This window comes from Haliotis cracherodii, unplaced genomic scaffold (genome assembly GCF_022045235.1).
Source record: "Haliotis cracherodii isolate W230 unplaced genomic scaffold, xgHalCrac1.p SCAF_18, whole genome shotgun sequence".
NCBI classification, from domain to species: Eukaryota; Metazoa; Mollusca; class Gastropoda; order Lepetellida; family Haliotidae; genus Haliotis; species Haliotis cracherodii.
The window spans coordinates 14,799,498-14,823,317 of NW_027266273.1; the positions used below are offsets into that span (position 1 = coordinate 14,799,498).

Consider the following 23,820-nt stretch of genomic DNA (forward strand, 5'->3'; position numbering starts at 1 on the left):
ATTTTTATTTCGTAGTAGATAAATATTTTAAAATATGATAACTCTATTTCCGGGATTAAATGTCAGACAATGCTTAAGCTTTCCTTCAATGAATCTGATCACTAAACTGTAATTCAACTCATACACTGGTCTATATCCCGTTACGCATTTTCACATATGACACCGTCGTCATGTAGCAGGGATGTTGTTGCTAGGGAGTCGTTTAACAACAAACAAACATGAAGCTGTATACCGCAAATTACTATACCTGATCAAATAACCCTCCACAATGCCCGTGCACGCTACACCTTTCTCTCACGTGCAACATATCTAAACAGCATACATTATATCCAACTGGTGTTATTTAGTATGTGGACTGTGTAATCACTCAGCGAACACCCAACACATCCACTTACTTGCCTGTAAGATAAGACATTTGACACAGTTTACAGACTGGTCCGTCAATTTCAACATGGCGGCTGTCTTTTTTCTGGTGTTGCTGTCTCTGCTGAAGGCGACTCAACCCGACTGTGTGGAGGAGGCGGGGGATTTTAACTTCAGCTTCAACTCCTGGGATGCTGTCGGAACTCTGGACCATTTCTGGAGAAGCACTGGCTTCTGGTGAGACACTCACCTGTCAATGTAATATTCAATAATTTGTCATATTGTACTTATGTCAACAGTAACGCAAATATTTTCTTTTGTGTGAATGATGAAAGAACCGATTGGGAGGGGACAACAGTGACGTCGGTGACCGTGTGTCAATGTGTCGTCGGTGCTCATCCCATCGACCTCTGGTTTGTGGTTACTAAAGGTTACTTCCGGCTTCGTACATTGTACCCATTTTGAGAATCGAACCCGGGTCTTCGGCGTGACGAGCGAACGCTTTAACCACTAGACTACCCTACCGCCCCGCTCCCATTCAACTACATGTAGCATGTATACTGAAATCAGTCCCCCAGATCCACACGAGAAGGCAGCTGACTACATGCTGAGCTCAGACATGCGGCAGAATCTGGCCTTCATCGGAGCGCTGCCCCACAGGGCCATAGAGCAGGTCAGGATACACTGGCTTCTGGAGCTTATCACGGTACAGAGGTGGGTGGGACAACCTTATTGTGATCGATATGAGTCTTACATACCAAACTTGGTCTTAAGACATTAACAATATTCATTTTTCTGCATACTCCCCTTCTACATTAATACACTTGCACAAACGATTTTATCCCAGTTTCGTAGAAGAGGGTGCGCAACCCCATTTTCCAGACACTCTGTATGTAAGTTCGCATTGCACCCCCACCCCTTTAAAAAACCTGATTACACGCCGCTGTGAACAGTATTCCAGTATTCCAGTGTCACGGCGTGTGAGCTTGATCTGGGAGGAAAGCCCGAAGTGACGCAGGTCTCACACGTTTACCACTTTGATGAAACCCACGAGTATGGTGCTGACAAACCTAGTAACACAATCGGGGAAAACCGGGATTGGAACACCCCCCCCCCCCCCCCCATAGCGAACGAAGACGGATATGGGGTATAAATGCTGACAAACCTAGAAACACAATCGGGGAAAACCGGGATTGGAACCCCCACCCATAGCGAACGAAGACGGATATGGGGTATAAATGCTGACAAACCTAGAAACACAATCGGGGAAAACCGGGATTGGAACCCCCACCCATAGCGAACGAAGACGGATATGGGGTATAAATGCTGACAAACCTAGAAACACAATCGGGGAAAACCGGGATTGGAACCCCCGCCCATAGCGAACGAAGACGGATGTGGGGTATAAATGCTGACAAACCTAGAAACACGATCGGGGAAAACCGGGATTGGAACCCCCACCCATAGCGAACGAAGACGGATATGGGGTATAAATGCTGACAAACCTAGAAACACAATCATTGCGAGATTCTAACTCACGATCTGGCACACACTGGAGACGCAAATCTGACCAACGAAGCGGTACCAGTCGTTACCGACCCTTGAAGATCCACGTTTGAATAGCTCTTCAGCAACCCATGCTTGTCGTAAAAGGCGACTAACGGGATCGAGTGGTCAGGCTCGCTGACTTGTTGATGCATGTCATCGTGTCCAAATGTGTGGATCGATACTCATGATGTCAATCACTGGATTGTCTGGTCCAGACTCGATTATTTACAGACCGCCGTCATATAGCTGGAATATTGCTGAGTACGGCGTTAAACAACAGACAAACAACAAACAATCCACGCTGGTAAAACGCATGACCAACATTTTGTTCTGACAAACCTAGAAACAGGGCGAATATATACTGTATAGTACAGACATAGTTTCCACCTCTCCAAAAGGACGCGACTCTTCAGTCTCCCTCGTCTGTTTCCCATGACACAGCCCATGAAGACACTGACATTAGTAGGCGTATGATAGAGTTTTAATATGGACACATGTTGCCAATGTTATCGCTATTTCAGATTGTGAAACACTGATTTTGGTAGAACTGTGTGTGAACCTTAGGACACAGGCTTCACTCTCAGTGTTTCGAGACTAAATGGTTGACGTATCGCCGTGCGTTGAAATCTTACTTCCTCCTATACATACAGTGTTTCAGCTGGGAGCCCGGCCTACAACTTCAGCCAATTGGACGCCATGATGGAGCTGCTCCACGTGAACGGTCTGAGGCCTGGGTTTGAGATCATGGGCAACCCCTCCGCCTTCTTCTCCGACATGGAGAACAAGACGCAGGTGTACCAGTGGCGAGACCTCGTCCGGCAGATAGCAACCCGATAAGTAGGTCTGTGTGGTTTGACGAGTAATTTATTTAGCGTGAAAATACTTTAAAAAAACTATCGTAAACGGGAAAATATCACATAATTTTGAAAAAAAAAATATCAATAAAAACGTTACTGTGTATTTTAATATTTAACAGATGTTACATTTGGGATAACACTTTCTCAGTAAAGTACAAGATTCAGTACACCACAAAGTACGTGTTCTAGACTACCAGTTGTGGAAGCCTCGGTGGCTGAGTGGGTTAGATCGCTGCAGATAAGATGCCTCACTCTGGCAGTGAGGGTTCGAATCCGGGATGGGTATCAACCCCAAAAAGTACGAGAATCTGTACATTTGACCACTTTCTAAATGGCATTTGGTGTCCATATTTTAATATGCTACAATGTCGTAAAAGAAGAATATAACTAGTTGTAACGACACAACAAAACAAGTCAGATAACAGTTTTCAGTTCAGTAAATCACATTGTTATAGTAGCTGTTTCGGTCTCAAGTCTGGCGATGAAGCTATCAGTTGATGCTTGGTATAGCATTTTATGCTTTAGTTGGAAATGCAGGCAGTCCAATACAACGAATACATATTCTTACACATCTTCGGGCGGAAAACCCATTTGAGATAATTGGTATCAAATGTGTGTGAGATCTGATTCCTGTGATTGGGTCCTCCACGGTGATGACGTGAGGTCAGATGGTGACCTTTCTGATTGTGATTCATTGATGGGTTAATCATGCTTCAGTCGAATTCTCCTCCGTTTAAGTCGAAACGTTTGAAGTGTTGATAAAGGTTCTGGAATTCTATCTGGTTTGTCGGGTGGCCGAGAGGGGACATCGCTTTCTCATCTTCAATTACGGCCGCGAGAAAGCGATAAAGCGAAACCACCAATCTCATTAAAATCAGATTTTAGTTCTCGCTATCGCTTACCAAAGATCTGAGGACGTCCCATTACGGGTCAAGTAAGAACGACCTTTCATCCGACCAATCAAACCGTCGCTTACCAGATCATGAAAGTGACAGTCTGAATGTATTTCCTAATCATGCAACCTCGAAAACGTTAACACGGGGTATTCCGATCGACAGTTACGACCCGTACGACTGATTCCGTCAAAAGTATCGTCTATCTCTCGGTTCCGTGGGATGAACATTTGAACGGAGGACGCGTTGTACAGAACATAGGAAGCACTGCCATACACTCTCAACCATATATTGGACACTCCGGAATGTTCGTTTGTTCAGTTTTCCAAATATTAATCGAGAACTGTGTCAATATTTTTGTCAAGCGTAGACAGAAATGGAATTCGCTGAAATGAGGTTAAAACGAGTGCCGTAAAGCTTGAGAAAGCTGCTTTCTAATTGGCTGGTGTCATTTCAGTCGTCGGTCAAAGGTCGTCCTGACGTGACCCGTAATGGGATGTCCTAAGATCTTTGTTTAACGGCAGGAGGACATAGGTCTGATTTTAATGAGATTGCGAAACCACAAAACGAGAAAGTGATATGTTTTAATAATTGTAATTTTTCCTTTCCAGAAAGTTTTATCGTACAACTCAAACCTGACTCGCTTTCGCGATGCTTTTTAACACAACTCGTTGGAAGATAAATGGTATCTGACAGACACTCGTGCTGTCATCTCTAAAGTACTCATGGAAATGAAAAAAAAATGTTTTGCTGGATTTAATAATCGACACAAAGCGTTACGTAGATGTAAATACGAAATATCAAAACAACTGGAAAAGTACTAGTCTGGATTTGCTAGTTTTATCTCAGTGTTCAATACATAATGTACTTTACAGGAGGTAATTTGTAGGCACTTTCAACATTCAAAAATAAAACTAAGTCCAAATTGACATGGCAGAAACAGGCTATAGGCATTATGCAAATTAGCCTGGAATAAAGTTATCAAAACAACAATAAAAATAACAGCTATGTTTATGTACATAATAATAATGACATGTAAGTTGTTTAAGAAGGGAATATGTTACTTTTACGTTCTGATATTTTGACGATGATTCACTATCCCACAATGCCACTCACAAATCACTAACCACTCACAAATCACATGCACGTGGGTTTCAAGCACCTGTTTTCACCTGTCGTCAAGGCGTCATAGGTCATGGACATTCACCTTGATCTACTAACACCTGGTTATGCTCAGTTTCACAATAGTCTGTTATTTCATATTTTTACACACTTTTACGTGTAAAAATACATAAAAACCTTTGATACGCTGTATTTGTGCCAAGGCCGAATTAGTACTAATTGAGTTGTTTGAATATTTATATATTTTGTATATTAACAGCATTTATTTAAAATCTGAGATCGAAAAAACAGGTTTTTTTCATTTCCGTGAGTACTTTAGTACATAGGATACTGATAAATTCCTTCTTGTGGTGCCAATATTTTTGCAGGTATATATGGTCTGGAATATGTGAAGACGTGGAACTTTGAGTCATGGAACGAACCAGACTGTGGACACTTCAATGAGGTGATGACGAAACAAGGTGCGTGACAAGACAATGTGGACATATACTGTTTTGTTGTTTGTTTGTTTGTTTGTTTTTGTTTAACGCCGCACTCAGCAATAATCCAGCTATAAGACGGCGGTCTGTAAGTAATCGAGCCTGGACCAGACAATCCAGTGATTGATATCATGAGCATCGATCCACCCAATTGGGATACGATGCAGGTATCAACCAAGTCAGCTAGCCGAACCACCCGATCCCGTTAGTCGCCTCATACGATAACCATAGTCGCCTTTTACGGTAAGCATGGGTTGCTGAAGACCTATTCAAGCTAGCTAGTTTCTGGCGGTCATAACGGTATTCGTGTGTTAATAATTGCACTATAATTGTCTTTGAGGTGAAATTATGGGATGTCTTTGATATGCTCTGATTTTCTGAAAAGGTTACTTGAACTACTATGACGCATGCTCAGAAGGATTGAAAGCTGCCAGCCAATCGTTGATCTTCGGCGGGCCTGGAGACTTATGTGACACCAACAAGACCGACACTTATAGAGACGCATTGTTCGAACACGTCACCTCAGGTACTAACTACTTCACTGGAGAGACGGGTATAAGACTTGACTTCATCTCGATGCACAGAAAGGTACGTTGTCAGCGATGAGCGTTTCATTTGCCTTTGCATGTGTTTCTCATGGGTGCCACTGGTGGGGCAGGATACACCTGGTATCCTTGCTATTTGACAGTGATTCATAAACACATGCTCATGACAAAGTCAGAATTGTACAATCGACTCTGCCTTATGCTGATATTTCTATATGATATGAAAGTGTTGGATCGCTGCTTCATTATTATTATCATCATCATCATCATCATCATCATTATTATTATTATTATTATTATTACTTGGTTTACGGATCCGCCAACCAATACCTTCACGAATGTGAAAAGACAAACGGTGGCAAAGTTAGGAAGGGACGAACAGCTTCAGAGCAAACGACCCTGATTCTGGTGAAACTTGGGACCGCCTCCGTGGTCAAGTGGTAGAGCGTCCGCCCGGGGAGCGGAAGGTCCGGGTGTCGATCCCCGGCCGCGTCATTCCAAAAGACGTTATAAGATGGTACTTGTTGTTACCCTGTTTGGCGCTCGGCATTAAGGGGCTAAAACAAGGACTGGTCGGCTCGGGAGTCAGTATACTGTGTCTGAGAGGGGTATTCATGTTAAACTGCGGCATGGTATCTCAGTGAGCTAGCACTATAAATCGGCCTCAGTCCGGACTAGTACAAGCAGCCACACAAACACACACACGTACATGCACGTCGCTATATAAGTGCAATAATCTTGGACGCGACGTTAAACCCCATTTCACCTCACCTCACCTCTGGAGAAACTTGGAAATAGTGAGAACATCTCGTCATGTCAACTAGATCCAAATAATCTGTATTTCCGTCTTCCCCTACACGAGCTTGTCTTGTTTGTTATTTTCCTCCTGTCACGGGCGGTCGGGTAGCTTCGTGGTTAAAGCGTTCGCTCGTCACGCTGAAGACCCAGGTTCGATTCCCGATATGGGTACAATGTGTGAAGCCCATTTCTGGTATCCCCCGCCGTGTTATTGCTTGAATATGGCTAAAAGCGGCGTAAAACCTCACTCACTCACTCACTCATGGTATCGTCTTTCCCTACAGGGTCTCGAAATGGCGAAGAACATCGTGGATGGTGAGCTGGACATATATTCCCACCTTCGCCAGAAGTATCCGAGTCTGGTGAACAAGCCCTTCTATAACGAGTAAATACGCCTCTACACCAAGACGCAGCTGTCATGCATGGACATATGCCAATTTAACACGAGAACTAATATATGCAGATGTCATTCATGTACAAATGCCAATTTCACCTAAGAATGATTATTTATAAAGTTGCCATGCATGGTCATAAGCCTATACAGTGGACATTCAAACAACAACAATAATAATAATAATAATAATAATAATAATGGATACAAAGAAATGCATGAAAATAATTAAGAAGACTAACATTTTATAATTAAAGAAATTGTTCCATAATTTATCAGTTGAAGGTCTCCTGCGATAGGACATGTTACCACTGATTCTCTTAAACAGGACAACATCGATGTCGGTGTTTAAACATTTAATATCTGTCGAAGCTCGTTAAAGGTGACACGCACCACTTGAATGCGTCTTTAAAAGCCCCAAACGAACAGTGAGGCTATCTGGTGATGACGTTTCTGTTTCCAGTGAGGCCGACCCACTCGGGGGCTGGAACAAGGATGAAACGTGGAGGGCGACTGCGGGGTATGCCGCCATTGCTGCAAAGGTAGACCAGGGTTCTTTTAGAATCTGAAATTTCAAATGTTGAAAAACTCGCATAAAATACTTAAGAAAAAATGGAAGGGAATGCATAGCCAAAGCACATTTAGATATGGCGTCAAATGGTATTCGATCGTGTGTCCAGTATATATCGGAATAATCTGAACATGTACTGGTATATGCGAGACATTATGTCAAAGACACGCTACCCTTTGCAAACGTTGGCCTATTTGTATCCATCACTCGCAGCTACGTGGGTCAGGTACTTATGTTTAGTGCCAAATATATCTGTTCAATGTTGGATATGGGCGAAATGCCGTTCTGCAATTAGAGATTACACTGAGACCATTGCATTTGGTGTAGGGTTGGGGGTGGTAGGGGTGGGGTGGGGGTGCTGTTGGAGGGGGATGGAATAGCCTAGTGGTTAAAGTGTTTGCTCGTCACGCCGAGCGAAGACCCGGGTTCGATTCCGAGATGAACGATAACTACAACATATAGTCAGGTTCTAGACATCAGCGAGCGAACGCTAACAGGCTATCCCGCCACCTCAAAGACCCGGGTTCTATTCCCGACATGGGTACAATGTGTGAAGCCCATTGCTGGTGTCCCCCGCCGTGATACTGCTGGAACATTGCTAAAAGCCGCGTAATACAATACTCACTCACTCACTCACTCACCCACTCAGTAAATGAGGGAATAAGTAATGATTTTATGCCACTGTAAGCAATAATCTGGAATCGAACCAGGGCCTTTGGCGTGACGATCAAATGCTTCAACCACTATGCTACCCCCGTCCATTGGCAGCAATGAAGGTGCTTCATACTGTGCTACCATGTCCGTCGTCCGTCTTACAGATAATTGGGCAGCACCAGAATATCTTCAGGGCAAATGCCAGCGCTGGATTGAAGTTTTCACTCCTTAGCAACGACAACGGCTTCCTTAGTTACTATCCACACCAGTTCACGCAGCGCACCCTGTTGGCGAGATTTCAAATGAACAACACAAAACCACCATACGTGACGTTTATACCTAAACCCATTTATGCGACAATGGTAGCCTTGTCCTTCCTGGGAGACAAGCAGGTTCATCTTGAAGCAAGGAGTAAGTAATCTCAGCACTAGGCTAACGCTATCATTGTTTATATTATATTCACACTTTGGATGCCGATTTTTTAAATAAGTTCTAAAAAGTTAAAGTTGTGCAAGCATTGCGGTCCCACCGCTGGGTCTACCGCTGACTATAACAGAACAGAGAATTTCCATTTGGGAAGGATCTGTCAATACGGACATTCGATAACCAAACTTCTTGTTAAATGCTATTTTGTTTCTGTATCATTATTTTATATCATTTTTTAATGTTCGTTGTGTCCCTTTGTTGTGTTACTTCAGACGGGATTATTAGACCAGACTTGTCTGCGTGCCTGGGTGCTTAGGATTTAAAAACAAAATAATCTGGTCGAGTTAAAAATCAGAAGAAAAAAACATCATTTGTACTTTATTTTTTTTACAGTATTTTACTGTGTTATTTGTTTTCGGATATGATGGATGTCCTAAAAAATGGTTGGTGAAATAAAATTAAAATGTTCGGCTCTCTTCACTAAAGTACATTGCGTGTTTTGAAACAAAGACCAAAATATTATCCTGTCTCTGCAAAAATCCCACACACATCCTTCCCTTCCCATGCTATTAAATGGTGGGTCCCCTATGAACGAAAAGGTACGGATATAGCAAAATGTTGCTTGGACGCTTGAATATAGGTGGCATAACGACTGCGATACTCTTTAATTAACCCTGTACATGTATAACCATATTATTCCACCCCAGCAATGGCCGGCAGCCCCGTCTCCAACTTGTCTCACTATGGCGGCGTGGCCACGCTGCACGAGCCAGAGGATGATGCGTCCTCTGATTGGTGAGTCTCCAGACATCGGCAGCTCCCGTTCTGTAGATATGTCACTCGGACTTACCAGTGCAATCCTTCACAATACCCTCATTATCTGTGGCCGCCTTGATAAACCACCTCAGTCCATTTACTTAATGAAACTGTTGTACTCTGCTGTAGTTTTCTATATGACTCCTACACAATCCGCAAAGTTCTCGTCGTTGTCCACAACGTCCATTATACAAATTAATCAATTAATGTCGAGAATAATAGAAACTTGATTATTTTTTGTGTGAGTGTCATCAGGTTAAAACTTAAGCACGCTTAGTTTGTGTGACGTGATGCACTAATGTAGTATTGTGTGACTTGATGCACCATTGTGTTATTGTTTGACATGATGCACTATTGTTTTATTGTTTGACATGATGCACTATTGTTTTATTGCGTGACGTTAGCTGGCGTCTTTGTTTTCGACGTGATGTTTTAGCTGGCAGTCGGCGTTCTTCGTCTACAACAGCTGTGATATCGGACATGGCAAAAACTGGGGCCTCCTCGACCTCACCTGGAACATTCGACCACCCTCTGACAATGAAGGTACCAGTGACATGCGCAGAGCATGTATGAGACCTGTAGGCTGTCAGTTAATCGATGCTAGCGCATACTATACATACAAACCAATTTCATTCAAATCGTATATTTTACTCCGATACGATACCTCTCTAAATAGAATGGACGACCGTGTTTCTTGAGCCAAACAGATGGCAGCTTTATTAAACGATACGGCTTTATGTCATTACTATTTACAGATTTGTTCAGTTGAATATCCACACAGAACACAAATATTCTTTAGAGGGTGTTGATGTAATGGCGCTCAGAAACGACAGAGTGTGAAAATATACACAACAATATCATGGTGCGTTCCTATTTATCTACATTCGGAACTTGTCGTTTTTGACGATGGCATAATAATTACCCTATATTCTCTCTGATAAGTTGATACATATACCCAAAGGCATCAGTACCTTTGATCATCTTCTTATTCATCACATTGTAGTTTGAAGGCTAATCACTAAAAAGGTGATGTCTTTCTTTAAAGATATCAAATGGATTGATGCTTAGAAAGACCATGCATGAGACCCATCACTTTCTATAAATAGAAAATGATTTATTTTTAAATTCACATTTTTAATATCTACCTGGTAATTATTGTTTACATTTCCTCACCCATTAGAATTGTACAAGAGGGGAGAAAACCTTTAATGTGTGACTCTCCTTGCTACCACAATACTCATCGAAGCGGCATTAAGCTCCCTTGTAATCTGTTTCGACAAACGGATTTTTTATGCGTTAGAATATCGACCAATCTGTAAATCAATGATTCCTTAACATTGGCTCCATGTTTAGTTTGGCTAGAGAGCAATTGCTTGATTAATTTGTCTTAAAATAACGAAAATGAGACAATGTAATGAATAATATTTAGCGGGACATCATCAAGAGTCAGTAAGGTACTTTAAACAATATTCCAGTTATAGCAAGGCGTGTCAGCTTAATGACCTGGAAAGCCCGAAGTGATCCAGGTTTACCACATGGTGAAACCTACAACGACGGATATGGTGTTGACAAATCTATAAACATAATCGGGGCGAACCGAGAGTCTGACCCACGATCTTAGGTTACTGGCACGCCAAAGGGACGCAACTCTGCGCAGAGAATTGTGGCGCCTTAGATTAGTGGGCCCTACGAGCCCCGTCGTGACCTCGACCCTTGGTAAACGACCAGCCGATCTGTATATATATGACATTGTTGTTCTGTTCCCATGGAGACCTGCGGCTGATGATGTACTCGGTGAGTCCCCTAGGGGGAGACCCTACGGCGTCTGGACAGGGCTGTTCAACTCAACGGATTTCCCCACCCTCGACCAGTTCCGGAGGCTTCGCCAAGAGGGGGTAAGATTTGTTTTGTTTGTTGTTGTTTAATTTAGCACTCAGCAATATTCCAGCTATATGACGGCGGTCTGTAAATAATTGAGTCTGGACCAGAAAATCCAGTGATTGACATCATTAGCATCGATCCACGCAATTTGGATACGATGACAGGCATCAACCAAGTCAGCAAGCCTGACCACCCGTCCCGTTTGTCGCCTCTTATCTTACGGCAAGCATAGTCGCCTTTTAAGGCAAGCATGGGTTGCTGAAGACCTGTGCTACCCCGGATATTCACGGGTCTTATCCTCAGTGAGAAATATATCGCCATGAAATGTTGAGGTCAAAGGATAATGATCTGATACACGAATCTTATCCCGGATCTTCACGGGCCATAGGGGATAAGAACACACCACACCTAACTATCGCTTGATCATATAGTCGGAATGTCGATTAACGTCGCTATAACCAGTAGTCAGAAAGGCAAATCAGTGGTTGATAGTATGGTCAACGCTCCGCGCCAGGGCGCCATGACGTATTGACAGTCACGCAGTCCAAGAGGGACTTATTAACATCTTGTCTCTGAAATGAACATATCTTACAGAAAAATCAGTTGTTAAATTACCTTTATAAAAATGTAATAAAAAGGAGCCCAGAGACTCTTCATTTTCAGATTTTCCTGATACTGCAGTAATCTAGACTTGCAAAACATTATAGACTTGCATGGCCTGTATTGGATAAATTTGTACCAGGTTTGTATGACAGATTAATAAGGGGCCGATCTTGTAGTATTTTTAGTATGTTATTATACCCCCGTTTATACCGGCCCATATCTTTTTAACTATGCATCCTAGCTTCATCAAGCTTGCTACACACATTTACCACAATGAGTACTTGTGCCTTTTGCTAGTTTGAAGATTCTGATGTTTTTTTATTTTTGCCGTTTCCATGGAATCATGGTGAAACACAAATTTTGGGTAGAGTTTTTGTACGATCCATGTTTACAATATCATGTATCATATTACCCACTATGATTGTTTTTTTTTATCTTTTATAAGATTCTGAGAGTTTTCTCTTTTGCTGTTTTCATGGAAACATTATGGAATTTAGAAATTTTGATGACTGGTTTTGTAAGCTAATTTGTTTTCCAAAATTGTTTCCATACATGTAGATCATCATAATTATCTGTGCTTTGTGTTAGTTTGAATTTATGAATTCTTTACCACATCTGTTAAGGCTAGATGGAAATTATTAATTTATTGATTTTCTTATATGATATTGTTCCATTTTTTATGTGTTTTATATCAAACAATTTTGGTCCTTTTAATAATACTTCTTATGCAACTCCTCAATAATTTTTTTATTCAAAGGTGTTCATGGTGATCTACTTCCTCGTAGTGAACACGGGGGAGATTTGTGTGTGTGTGTGAGTGTGTGTGTGTGTGTGGGGGGGGGGGGGGGGGGGGAGGGGAGGGGGGGGAGGGTCAATTGTCACTGGAACTCAATCTTAGTTTTTAAAACATTGAAGTTAAATCAGTTAGAAATATATAATATTCCATTAATTAACAAACTATTTACTATTTGTTGTTGACCAGCGGGGATAACGGGGGTATGTGAGCTTTGCTCATTTGCTCACTTCTTTCTTGTTTTTAATTTTATTCTTTTGGGGATGGGGAGTGTGTGTGTGTGTGTGTGTGTGTGTGTGTGTGTGTGTGTGTGTGTGTGTGTGAGGGGGGGGGGGGGGGATAATAATAATGTCGTGCCAGAACACTGTAATCTGGTATTGATAGTGGGTACTTGAACGAAGGGCCTCAGACTCAACCAGCCGGTGTCGCTATCTCGTAAAAAATCACTATACAACGATAGAGCGTGTGTCTGACACGCTTCGACCCACGATCGTGGGATGACTTGACTTCGAAGATAGCAAGAGTTGCTTCCCTTTTTCACATGAAACCTCACGGGAAAACCTTTACCGATCAATCATATATGCAGTTTATAATTGTGTTCATTATGAATCTGGCTGCATGTGTTTATTATAATATGATTTATCTTTGTTAGTTCAAAATGAAATCAACAAAGCAATGGCTACTATTTCGTTGAATCTGAATTTTAAACTCGGAGCGACGAGTCACCAACACAAGTAATACCTACCTATACTTACTTATAGCCAGTAATAAAATATTCATTTTAGAATCAAAATCAATGAATTTGGACATGAATGTTTCATTAAAGCATGATATAACAGGGTCCAGTGTGGCATCTTGCCTTGAGAAGCAGCATTCCTTTATGTGTCCTGCTTCGATGAAGCCACGCCTTAAATTGTTTCATGCGTAATGTGAGTGTTTTGAGGGGCATCCAGAATCTAGTAAAACAATAGTCTTGTTATTTCCATTTAATAAGCATCAGTGATGATATTCCAGGTCTTTGAGTCCATGGCTGGCTATGAAATGGTGGTCACAGATTGAGTTGAAATGAATAATTATCCTGCAGTCACCTTATTCACTTCAAATACCACCATATACCCCCTGGTAGTTCCCAGCTGGCGTATTTTGTGAATGGCGGCCATTTTGAATTGTTAAGGAAATTCATAAACAACTAAAATTTCTCTCGAGTACTCTTAGCTTTTGCCGTGTACACTTAGTACTAGTTTTTTTATGATTAACTGTTACTTTTTCTTAGAATTTTCTCAGACTCTTAGACTTCTTAAGCACTCGGAATCTTTCTTATGAATACGGTCCCCGGTCGGCGAAATAAAAATACAATTGCTTTTGATTTTGTATACCTTTTTTTCACATTTCAGTGTTTTGGAGTCGGTGGATTTGTAAACCTAGATTAATAACGTCTGGCCTGTTTAACATTCTAAAGGTGTGTTACAGAACGACTTGTCATATAGTGTCGGTACATGGTGACTGAGCAGGGGTCTTCCATTGCAGAACGTGATACCGACGAGTGCGTATGTCCCCCACAATGCCACCACCGTGCTGCTACCCCCGGGATTCCAGATCCTCACCGACACAGTCGTTGTGCTGCACCTGTGTGGCAAGTCGAGGCACCCCCCTGAACAGGTCTGGAATCACGCGCTATCAGCAATTGTCTGCTTAGTCGCAGACTGTGGTAGCTATAGATCGCTCGCCTTGGTAAAGGGTAGATTTTGGTTTGGTTGGGTTTGTTGTTTAAAGCCGCACTGTTTTTTTTTCCTATCCATTCATGTTACAGTTCCGACTATTGATATGCAGTTGCAGTATTCAAGTGTTTGTTTGTTTGTTGTTTAACGCCACACTCAGCAATATTCCCGCTATATGACGGCGTTTTGTAAATAATCGAGTTTGGACCAGAAAGTCCAGTGATTATTATCATGAGCATCGATCCACGCAATTGACATCGATGAAATGCATCAAGCAAGTCAGCGAGCCTGACCACCCGATCCTGTTAGTCGCCTCTTACGACAAGCATGGTTGCTGAAGACCTATTCTACCCCAGATCGTAACGGATAGAATCGCTATGCAATGACAGAACCTTGATAGCATGATAATCAGATGATTACAATAGATTAGAATACTGATAAAAACACAGTACAAGGTTGCTTTAAGGGAAGGGTGAATGTATACACTGGATGCAGTCTCAGTTTTAAAACATTCTTTACCCAACGTTTTATTTTGTATGGTATCCTTTTTTAAACAGTGTTGAATTTGTAATCTGTTGACAATTATTATATGTATACATGTATGTTTGTTTGTTGTTGAACGCCACACTCAGCAGTATTCCAGCTATATGACGGTGGATTGTAAATAATCTATCTGGACCAGACAATCCCGAGACTGGGATACGATGACATGCGTTAACCAAGTCAGCGAGCTTGACCACCCGACCCCGTTAGTCTTTATAACACTGTCTTTATAACTCTGTGTGAACTCTGTCTTTACAATTCTGTGAACACTGTCGTTATAACTGTGTAATCCCCCCCCCCCCCCCCCCCCCAAAAAAAAATAAAAAATAATAATAAATAAATAAATAATTGAATAAAAAAAAATTAAATTTTTTTAAAAAAAATTGGCCCCGAAAATTCTAATGCGGCAGAATATGAAATAGTCGGTCCCTTAAAACCATAACGTCCACTTGCTGTGTCAGGTGACTGGTGTCCGCTTTATTGAGGTCACGGCTGGACAAGTGCAGGTGGTGTGGTCAGATGAAGCCATAAAGACAAAGTGAGTCGGGGGTGGGGCGGTTGGGGTGGTGGAGGGGGAGAGGGGCTGTCGATTAGAGGGGATGGGGTGAATTTGTGTGTGTGCTGGGGGTGGGGGTGGGGGTGGGGGTAGAGAGCTGGGGAGTGCAGTGATACGGCAGGATTTAACCTTAGTCTTAAGCTTTCCTCAATCCACAGGGCGTAGATTCGAATCCCACATTAGACCTGATTATCGCCCCTGGTCTGTCAGCACAATACCTCGTTTCACAAAAGTGGTAAACGTCTAAGATCTGAGTCATTTTGTGGTTCCACAAATCAAGCTGACATGTATTTGTCGTCCTAAAACCAACTTGCTTAAATTTAAGTTCACACCGAGATACACTGCCACGTGCAACCCGTGTTTGTAGCAGGTCCACGTTGTCACTGACAAAGCCGGCAGATGTCACCTGCGACAGGTGTTACCTACAGCGCTTGGGACGCATTATGCTGATATCTCCTGTTCACTCACGCGAGATATTCGCCTTATATATATATATTCTGTTTATTATAATAAATGTATCCTGTCAAAAAACAATAACAACCTCGAATCTGTCACGGAGGTAGCCACTATTTTAAATGTTGAATTTGTTAGAATTTTCTAAGGTTTGAGGGATGCGAGTTGTGCCTTATAGCAATAAGACTCGGTAAGCGGAGTTTACTTGGGAAAGTTTCCTATCATTACAACTTGACGCAACTCATATCCATGTGTTGATTGTGACAAGTCAACATTATATACATACGAGTGGCATTTAAATTAGTGTTTATTCAAACCCGGGAAGCAACTGACAGCGGTCATGTATTGATTTTTTTAAAATTATTCTGAAAATAATTTATCATTAATATGATAAACAGCACCTGCTAAGTGTGAAATGTGTGTAGAAACTCCATTGTTGATATTAATATTTGACTTACATCGTGTATTTTCACATTGTCCCACATACAGGTGTATCAGTACATATGAAGTGGAGTACTCCCAACAGGAAGCAGGTCCATTTCAGCTTGTCAATCACGATGCAACCATTGTGACGACACTGGTTGTCTCCCCTGATCCCAAACCAGGTAGGCATTATGTCTGCAATATTTTTATCGAACACGTATTTTTTTTAATAATCTGAAACAGGTGTCAGTAATTACGACAATGAAATGATATTTAACTGGAAACACCAATATCAGTAAGCGGAAACACGTTATTATGTAAGGAGTATAACGCAGCTTTTAGCAATATTCAAGCAATATCCGACACCAGAAATGCGCTTCACACATTGTACCCATGTCGGAAATCGAACCCGGGTCTTTGATGTGACGAGCGAACGCTTCAACTACCAGACTACCCCGTCACCTCAATGATGTCTAGAACCTGAATATATGTTGCTGTTTTTTGTACATGTACTATTTGTATATCAGTACTGACATTTTACGTATATAAGATATTTTATCGTTCACTGTTATGTAATGTCGCATTCACAAGCATCATGGGTTGATAGAATTTAGTCAAACGTGTAACAATTTAATAACAAAATTGCATTGCAGGCGATGACCCGGATGACGTTGTTCGCGGCTACTACAGAGTCAGAGCCCTCGACTATTTTAAACGTCAAGGACCATATTCGGATATTGTTAAATATTGAAATAAATGAGTTATTGTATATGTGCGTTTGAAAACGAACTGTGTGTTTAATTTGCTTACAATAATTAACAATATTCCTTAAACTTAAAGAATGAGAGAGTAAATATGAATTTATGCCGCCTTTAGCAATATTAGAGGAATATCACGGCGGGACACAAGAACGGGTCTGTATATTGTATACGTTATACAGGGTGTTGGCTTGATTATCTAGGTTCGATACAAGCCAATCATGTGAGGGAATGAATGCTTTTTTATCACTTTCTAGAAATTTCGTTTGAAACAAAAAAATCCTATGACACAGACATTAACGCCGCACTCAGCAATATTCCAGTCATATGCCGGCGGTCTGTAAAGAAACGAACCTGGACCAGACAATCCAGTGATTGACATCATGGGCATCGATCCACGCAATTGGGATACGATGACATGCATCAACCAAATCAGAGAGGCTGACCACCCAATCCGGCTAGTCGCCTCTTACGACAAGCATAGTCGCCATATACGGCAAGCATGGGTTGTTGAAGACCTATTCCACCCCGGATCTTCACGGGTCCCATGACAGAATGATGAGATCTGACTGGTCCACGTGATCTTTGTATCCCAACTGGGAGGAAATACATTTCTGAGCGGGGGAATAAATCCCTTGTACCCAGCTTCGAAGCAAAGGATGCACATAACACCCGTCAACATCAGCAAAATCGAACAGCTGTTTTCTATCAATTTTGAGTTTGAATTAATTCTTTTACAATGGCAGATTACAATTTGTTAGTGGGATATATTCGTTGAAGCAGTATCACTCGGGGTACATAGGGTTCTATGCATCCCCCGTTGGGTTTTATACAACTTGCCTCCGGTTTCGTGGTATAAAACATAACGCAGAACGCATAAAACCACATGGTCCCTTCGTGATAATGTGAGTGAGTTTGGTTTTACGCCGTTTTTAGCAATATTCCAGCAATATCACTGCGGGGGACACCAGAAACGGGCTTCACACATTCTACCCATGTCAGGACTCGAACTCGGGTCTTCAGCGTGACGAGCCAACGCTTTAACCACCATAACGTTTAGCGTATGAGTGATACAATCTTACATCCATTATGACACAGTTGGGGTTCCTTGGCAGAGTTTTTTTTTTGTTAGTTTGTAGTTTTAAACCGCATTCAGAAATATTCCAGCTATATGACGGCGGCCTGTGAATAATCGAGCCTGGACCAGACAATCCAGTGTCAGCTCTATAAATCGGCATCAGTCCGGACTAGTTCATGCAGCCACACACACACACAATAATCTTGGACGCAACGTTAAAGACACTTTCACCTCACCTTGCTTCACCGTATATAATCCGCTATACCTCACGGATGTTCCCATTATTTCTCTCTATCGGGATATTCACGGTAGGTATATATACCGTATTCGACGTAATAAGCGCCAAGGGCGCTCTCAAAATTACAAATAGTGGGCTCTTATTAGAATATTATTTTGGAGGAAAAAACAGAGTTGAAAGATAAATTTCGTGGTTTATGCTGACAGCCTGAAATGTTTATGTACGACAGATATATTTTGCGTATTATACGCAAATATAAAAGTCTTGTGTACATTGATCAATCGGAAGGGGTGCTAATTGGGATTGTTCACTAGCTAATATGTTAGCAATTATCGCCTTGGGCGCTTATTACGTCGAATACGGTACATGCATATTGGCTGTTCACTTGAAACTCAAATGCACATGACATATTATAAATACAATAAATATATACGAGACAGTTTATACAGTAAACACCTGTGCGGGTTATTGTACAGACTTTCAAGCGCGGCTGTTATATAAGAAAGTTGAAAATATAGGCCGGTTGTGAAACGAGCTCGGCTCTACAGGTCACGTGACTCGTTCACAGCGCGGGCATCCGCTCGCGCAGTTTGTCAGTCGACAGGTGAGCAGATACAAGGTAGGTAGCATAGCAAAACCTCATATACTTGTTATTGTTGATGGTAGTACCCATGTGGGTATTAAACACAAATGCTACACATCGTTCAAATGAACGACAGCTAGAAATGTAGGAATCAGTGTCAATATGATCGCGAGACGGGACCCAACACCGGTAGTATATATTGGTGTTATTGTTTTGATTGCGCAGTTTCGGATTTCGACGCCAGAATCACGATAGGAGATACCTTATCCTTTAAGAAAGAAAGTGACGGGGCTAATATTTCTCGAAACTCTATTCTGTTTTAATGAGAATCAAGATTTAGGTTTTGCGCAGTCACTAACGCATATTATATAATGACCGGTGTACCTACAGTTTGATCCCCGTGTCGAGATAATTAATCCATCTATGGGGCCTGCAACCATTTGTCACGACATGCATATTTTATATTTGGGTTAATCAAATGAATTTTCTGCTTTGGTACACAACAAAGTGTAAAAGGTACAATAAAATGTATATATGCCTTTCAACTGGATTGATTGTATTGAGCAGGTAATCAAGTGTTTGTTTGTTGTTTAACGCCGCACCCAGCAATATTCCAGCTATATGACGGCGGTCTGTAAATAATCGAGTCTGGACCAGACAATCCAGTGATTGACATTATGAGCATGCATCGATCCACGCAATTGGGATACGATGACATGCATCAACCAAGTCAGCGAGGCTAACCACCCGATCCCGATAGTCGCCTCTTACGACAAGCATATATATATATATAGCCAGTCGCCTTTTACGGCAAGCATGGGTTGCTGAAGACCTATTCTACCCCGGATCTTCAAGGGTCCAGTATTCACGCGAGAGTTGCAAGTCTTTACACTGTAGTTGAAGTGTTCACATTATAATTACAAGTATTGGCATTCTAGTAAAGAGTATTGACGTTGCAGTATTCAAGTCAGCAGTCATCATGAAAGGTCAAGGGAATGCTTGCCTTTTGCTCCTCATCCTCATCAATGCCGTCGTCTTCGTCGGACTCCTCGTTCTCAACTACCTCGCCGGCGACCCCAGCAACAGTGGAGGTAAACACACCAACACATGCAGTACTGGTCTCATCTTCCCGAGGCAAGGGAGGTAGCTGACTGTAAAAGTCCAGTTTCCACCCTTGCCGAATTGAAGGCTGGAATATCTGGGCTCGATCAGTGCGCCACCAGTGGTTACTACAAGTTATGTCCCTTCTATGCCCCTCCTATTGACCAATCAGATTCCACCTCTCATATCACTTGTATTTGCTCAAAACAAATGGCGGCGGCGAGTCAAGACGATCTGACCGATGATCAAGATCTATATTGTAGTAAAACGGGCCTTACCTCGCGAAGTGCATCAAATCACGTGATCGCCTTGATTAAAAACATGAAATGATTTTGAAAATATCTGACACCGAGTTGACAGTACCCATGCGTTGCAAATCCTGCAGGAAATCTGCACCTTGAAATCTATGTTGTTTACAAGCAGGATGTCTAGATCGTTACGCGATTTTGATTGGACTATGCATGCATAGTCTCGTTGGTCAAGCCAAAACTCCATAATTCCAGCCTAGCTCGACAAGGGTGCAAACTGGACATTTACAGTCAGTTCACTTTCTAGCCTCGGGAAGTATACTGGTCCATGACCTGCTGATCCTCGTTTGTTGTGAAGAGTTATGTCCCTTGGATGCCCGGATACTCTGGCCATAGTTATGACCTAACCTGCAATTGTCAACGTCCCTTCCTGCATCAATTTTGGCCTCTAATCCCACTCACTCACTCACTCACTCACCCACTCTTATCTGTTGTGAAGCATTCCATATAAGGTCCACATCAAATATGAGAAGTCTGATGTTTGTTGTTTGAACGCTGTCCTAAGCAATATTCCAGCTATATGACGGCGGTCTATGAATAATCGAGTCTGGGCCGGGCAATCCAATGGTTGACATCATGATCATCGATCAATTTGGACACGATGATATACATCAACCAAGTCAGCGAGCCTGAGCACCCAATCCCGTTAGTCGCCTCTTACGACGTTGCTGAAGACCAATTCGAACCCAAATCTTCACACACACACACACACACACACACACACACACACGGAAAGGAAACCTTCGCGATTTTCACCTTGCCGAGGTATGACAAAATATTAGATAATAGGATAAATACAAGAATCTGCATCAGTTGAGGTTATGGTATCTGGACCAGACAATCCTCGCCGTGATTGATGTTGTGATCAACGATCCACGCCGTCGCGATACGATGACACACAATCATTCAAGTCACCAAGTCTGACCACCCGATCCATTTGGTTGCCTATTACGAACAGTTTCTAGGGAACCAATTCTAATCCTGAATCCCCTTCATTCGTCACCAGTCGCCCCTTTCCGTAACCTGCAAGAAGACTCGTCCCCTTATCGATGAATGTTTTGTTCGAAAATACGACAAACCAATCAGAATGCGCGTATGAGTTCAAGATATTCGTCAAAGAATCCCTCAGAAATAATTTTTGATTTTACATATGTCTTGCATATAAAACTATACCCATGACACAGTTAAATGTGTGCAATCATACTGTATAATTCCACATGTCCCGATGTGCTTTAAATTGCATCTGAAATATATATGATATATGGGGAAATATATGTGAACCATTACGCAACGAGTTGACAATTGTTTTAGGTATGCCCGTTTGCGCTAAGACGGAACCCGGTCGCAAAAATGACCGCGAGAGGGGCACGATTCGCTATTCGGCTTGTCCCGGAATAACACGAGTTGGTCACGAATGAATCCCCTTTTGGGAGACCATGATTCACTGAATGATTGTTTTACGAAATGAATGTCAGTCTCCATTAAAGATAACACTGCTGAATGGACAGTAAATTTACAATATGTCATCAAGTGAAATTTTTGTTTGCAGGTTTGTTCATCCATGGCATCGGCAACGTCTCCGCCATCTACAACCTGGAGGTTACTCCGGCTGGTGCCACGTTTGCAATATGGGGAGTCATCTATCTCTGGCAGCTTTTGTGGATCATCTACAGCCTCGTTGCCATATGTCGCAGTACCCCGGATGGACCAGTATACACGACCCCAATGCTACTTCCGGTCGGTTTCTTTATCACCTACATCCTCAACATGATCACAAATGGCGTCTGGCTGTTCTTGTGGGATAGGGAATATGTCATCGCATCGGTATTCGTCCTTCTGGCAACATCGGTCACTCTGTACGTTTGCATTGGAATCTCGTACAGGTTCCTGCAAAGCAATATTTGGTATCTGAGTGATCATGGAAGAACCTACGACGTCTATCTGGTGAGATACGTGGTTCAGAATGGCCTTGGAATATATGCGGCGTGGGTTACCATAGCAACGCTTCTCAACCTGGGGGCAGTGCTAGAGTACAAGCTGGAGAACCCCCTTGACTCCTCCACCACGGCCCTCATAGTTCTCAGCCTCCTGTCCGTGGAAGTCGTTGTCTTCGTCGCCCTGGACCTTTCAGTCCTGTACCAATATTCTCGCTACATCTTTACGCCCTACCTCGTCGTTGTCGTCGCTCTTGTCGGCATCATTGCAAAGAACTGGGACCCTCTGAAGTCAAGCTCTATCTTCTCCGCGGTTTTGCTGGGGGTGGCCGCAGTGTGCCTCTGTCTGAAATTTGCAACTTTGCTGGGTCGCACACCGCAAAACCGGCAGTCCATACAACCCACACTCACCGAGAGAACACCGATCCTTGGATGAATCAGGCGACTCCGTTTTCTTAACATTATGCACAAAAAAACGTGCATAGATATCACAGCTGAAGTTTGAAATAATGTTATGTTTCTGTTAAGGGATTGACATACCCATAGTTCACAATACCTCTTCATTGGTGGAGTTTAGACATGTATATTATAGTCTCAATACAGATGTACTTTATTTTGTCTCTCTACTTTTATACTGTATATATAGACAGTATGTTTTTTTTTCTATGTGATGTTATTGATTTTGATACATGATTAAAGCATTTTTACTATCACCTCCCTTGATCATGCCAGGATCCGCTTCTAGTCGGTTCCAGTTTTTATCCTTTATCTATCAGCACCACACCGACAGAGGGATAAACATCTACGGCCCACGGAGCTGTTAGATCTTCCACCATATAAAGACTGACATTCCGTTATGTAACTGAAATATGTTCAAATCTTCATTGTGGCGGTCGGGTAGCCTAGTGGTTTAAGCGTTCGCTCGTCCGCCGAAGACCCCGGATCGATTCTCGACATGGGTACAATATGTGAAGCCCATGTCTGGTGTTCCCCGCCCTGACATTGCTAGAATATTGCTAAAAGCGGCGTAAAACCATACTCACTCACTCACTCGTTGGGGCGCTCGGGTAGCCTAGTGGTTAACACGTTCGCTCGTCATGCCGAAGATCCCGGCTCGATTCCCGACATGGGTACAATGTGTGAAGCCCATTTCTGGTGTTCCCCGCCGTGACATTGCTAGAATGTTGCTAACAGCGGTGTAAAACCAAACACACTCGCTCACTGAAAGCCTCGTTGACTTGTATAAATAGTACTGCTGTAACGATGTATTGCCTGGTTCCACGTAAATTCGGGTAGCACAAAGTATATAATAGGCTAGGGTTAACCACTATTTACTATGTGCTCATACAAAAGAACATTTTTTAACTCGAGTTAACTCTATTGATTG

The 23,820-nt window shown here is 42.3% G+C and overlaps 1 protein-coding gene and 1 pseudogene across 1 annotated transcript; both read left to right on the top strand.

Annotated features, from left to right (window-relative positions):
* The first annotated feature begins 444 nt into the window (after positions 1 to 444).
* Positions 445 to 17,193, top strand: LOC139465297 (alpha-L-iduronidase-like; annotated as a pseudogene).
* A 1,852-nt stretch (positions 17,194 to 19,045) lies between these two features.
* On the top strand, positions 19,046 to 23,105 carry LOC139465298 (uncharacterized). Its single transcript, XM_071246979.1, has 3 exons — positions 19,046 to 19,126; positions 20,050 to 20,181; positions 22,049 to 23,105. The coding sequence occupies exons 2-3, from the start codon at positions 20,070 to 20,072 to the stop codon at positions 22,867 to 22,869; spliced, it is 933 nt and encodes a 310-aa protein (XP_071103080.1). The 5' UTR covers positions 19,046 to 19,126; positions 20,050 to 20,069; the 3' UTR covers positions 22,870 to 23,105.
* Positions 23,106 to 23,820: the final 715 nt, after the last annotated feature.

What these genes read in the sequence shown, in the direction of transcription:
- LOC139465298 (XM_071246979.1), top strand. Translation starts at nt 20,070, where the DNA reads ATGAAAGGTCAAGGGAATGCTTGCCTTTTGCTCCTCATCCTCATCAAT. An exon ending in CGACCCCAGCAACAGTGGAG is followed by an intron (nt 20,182 to 22,048) that starts GTAAACACACCA and finishes TTTTGTTTGCAG; the next exon opens with GTTTGTTCATCCATGGCATC.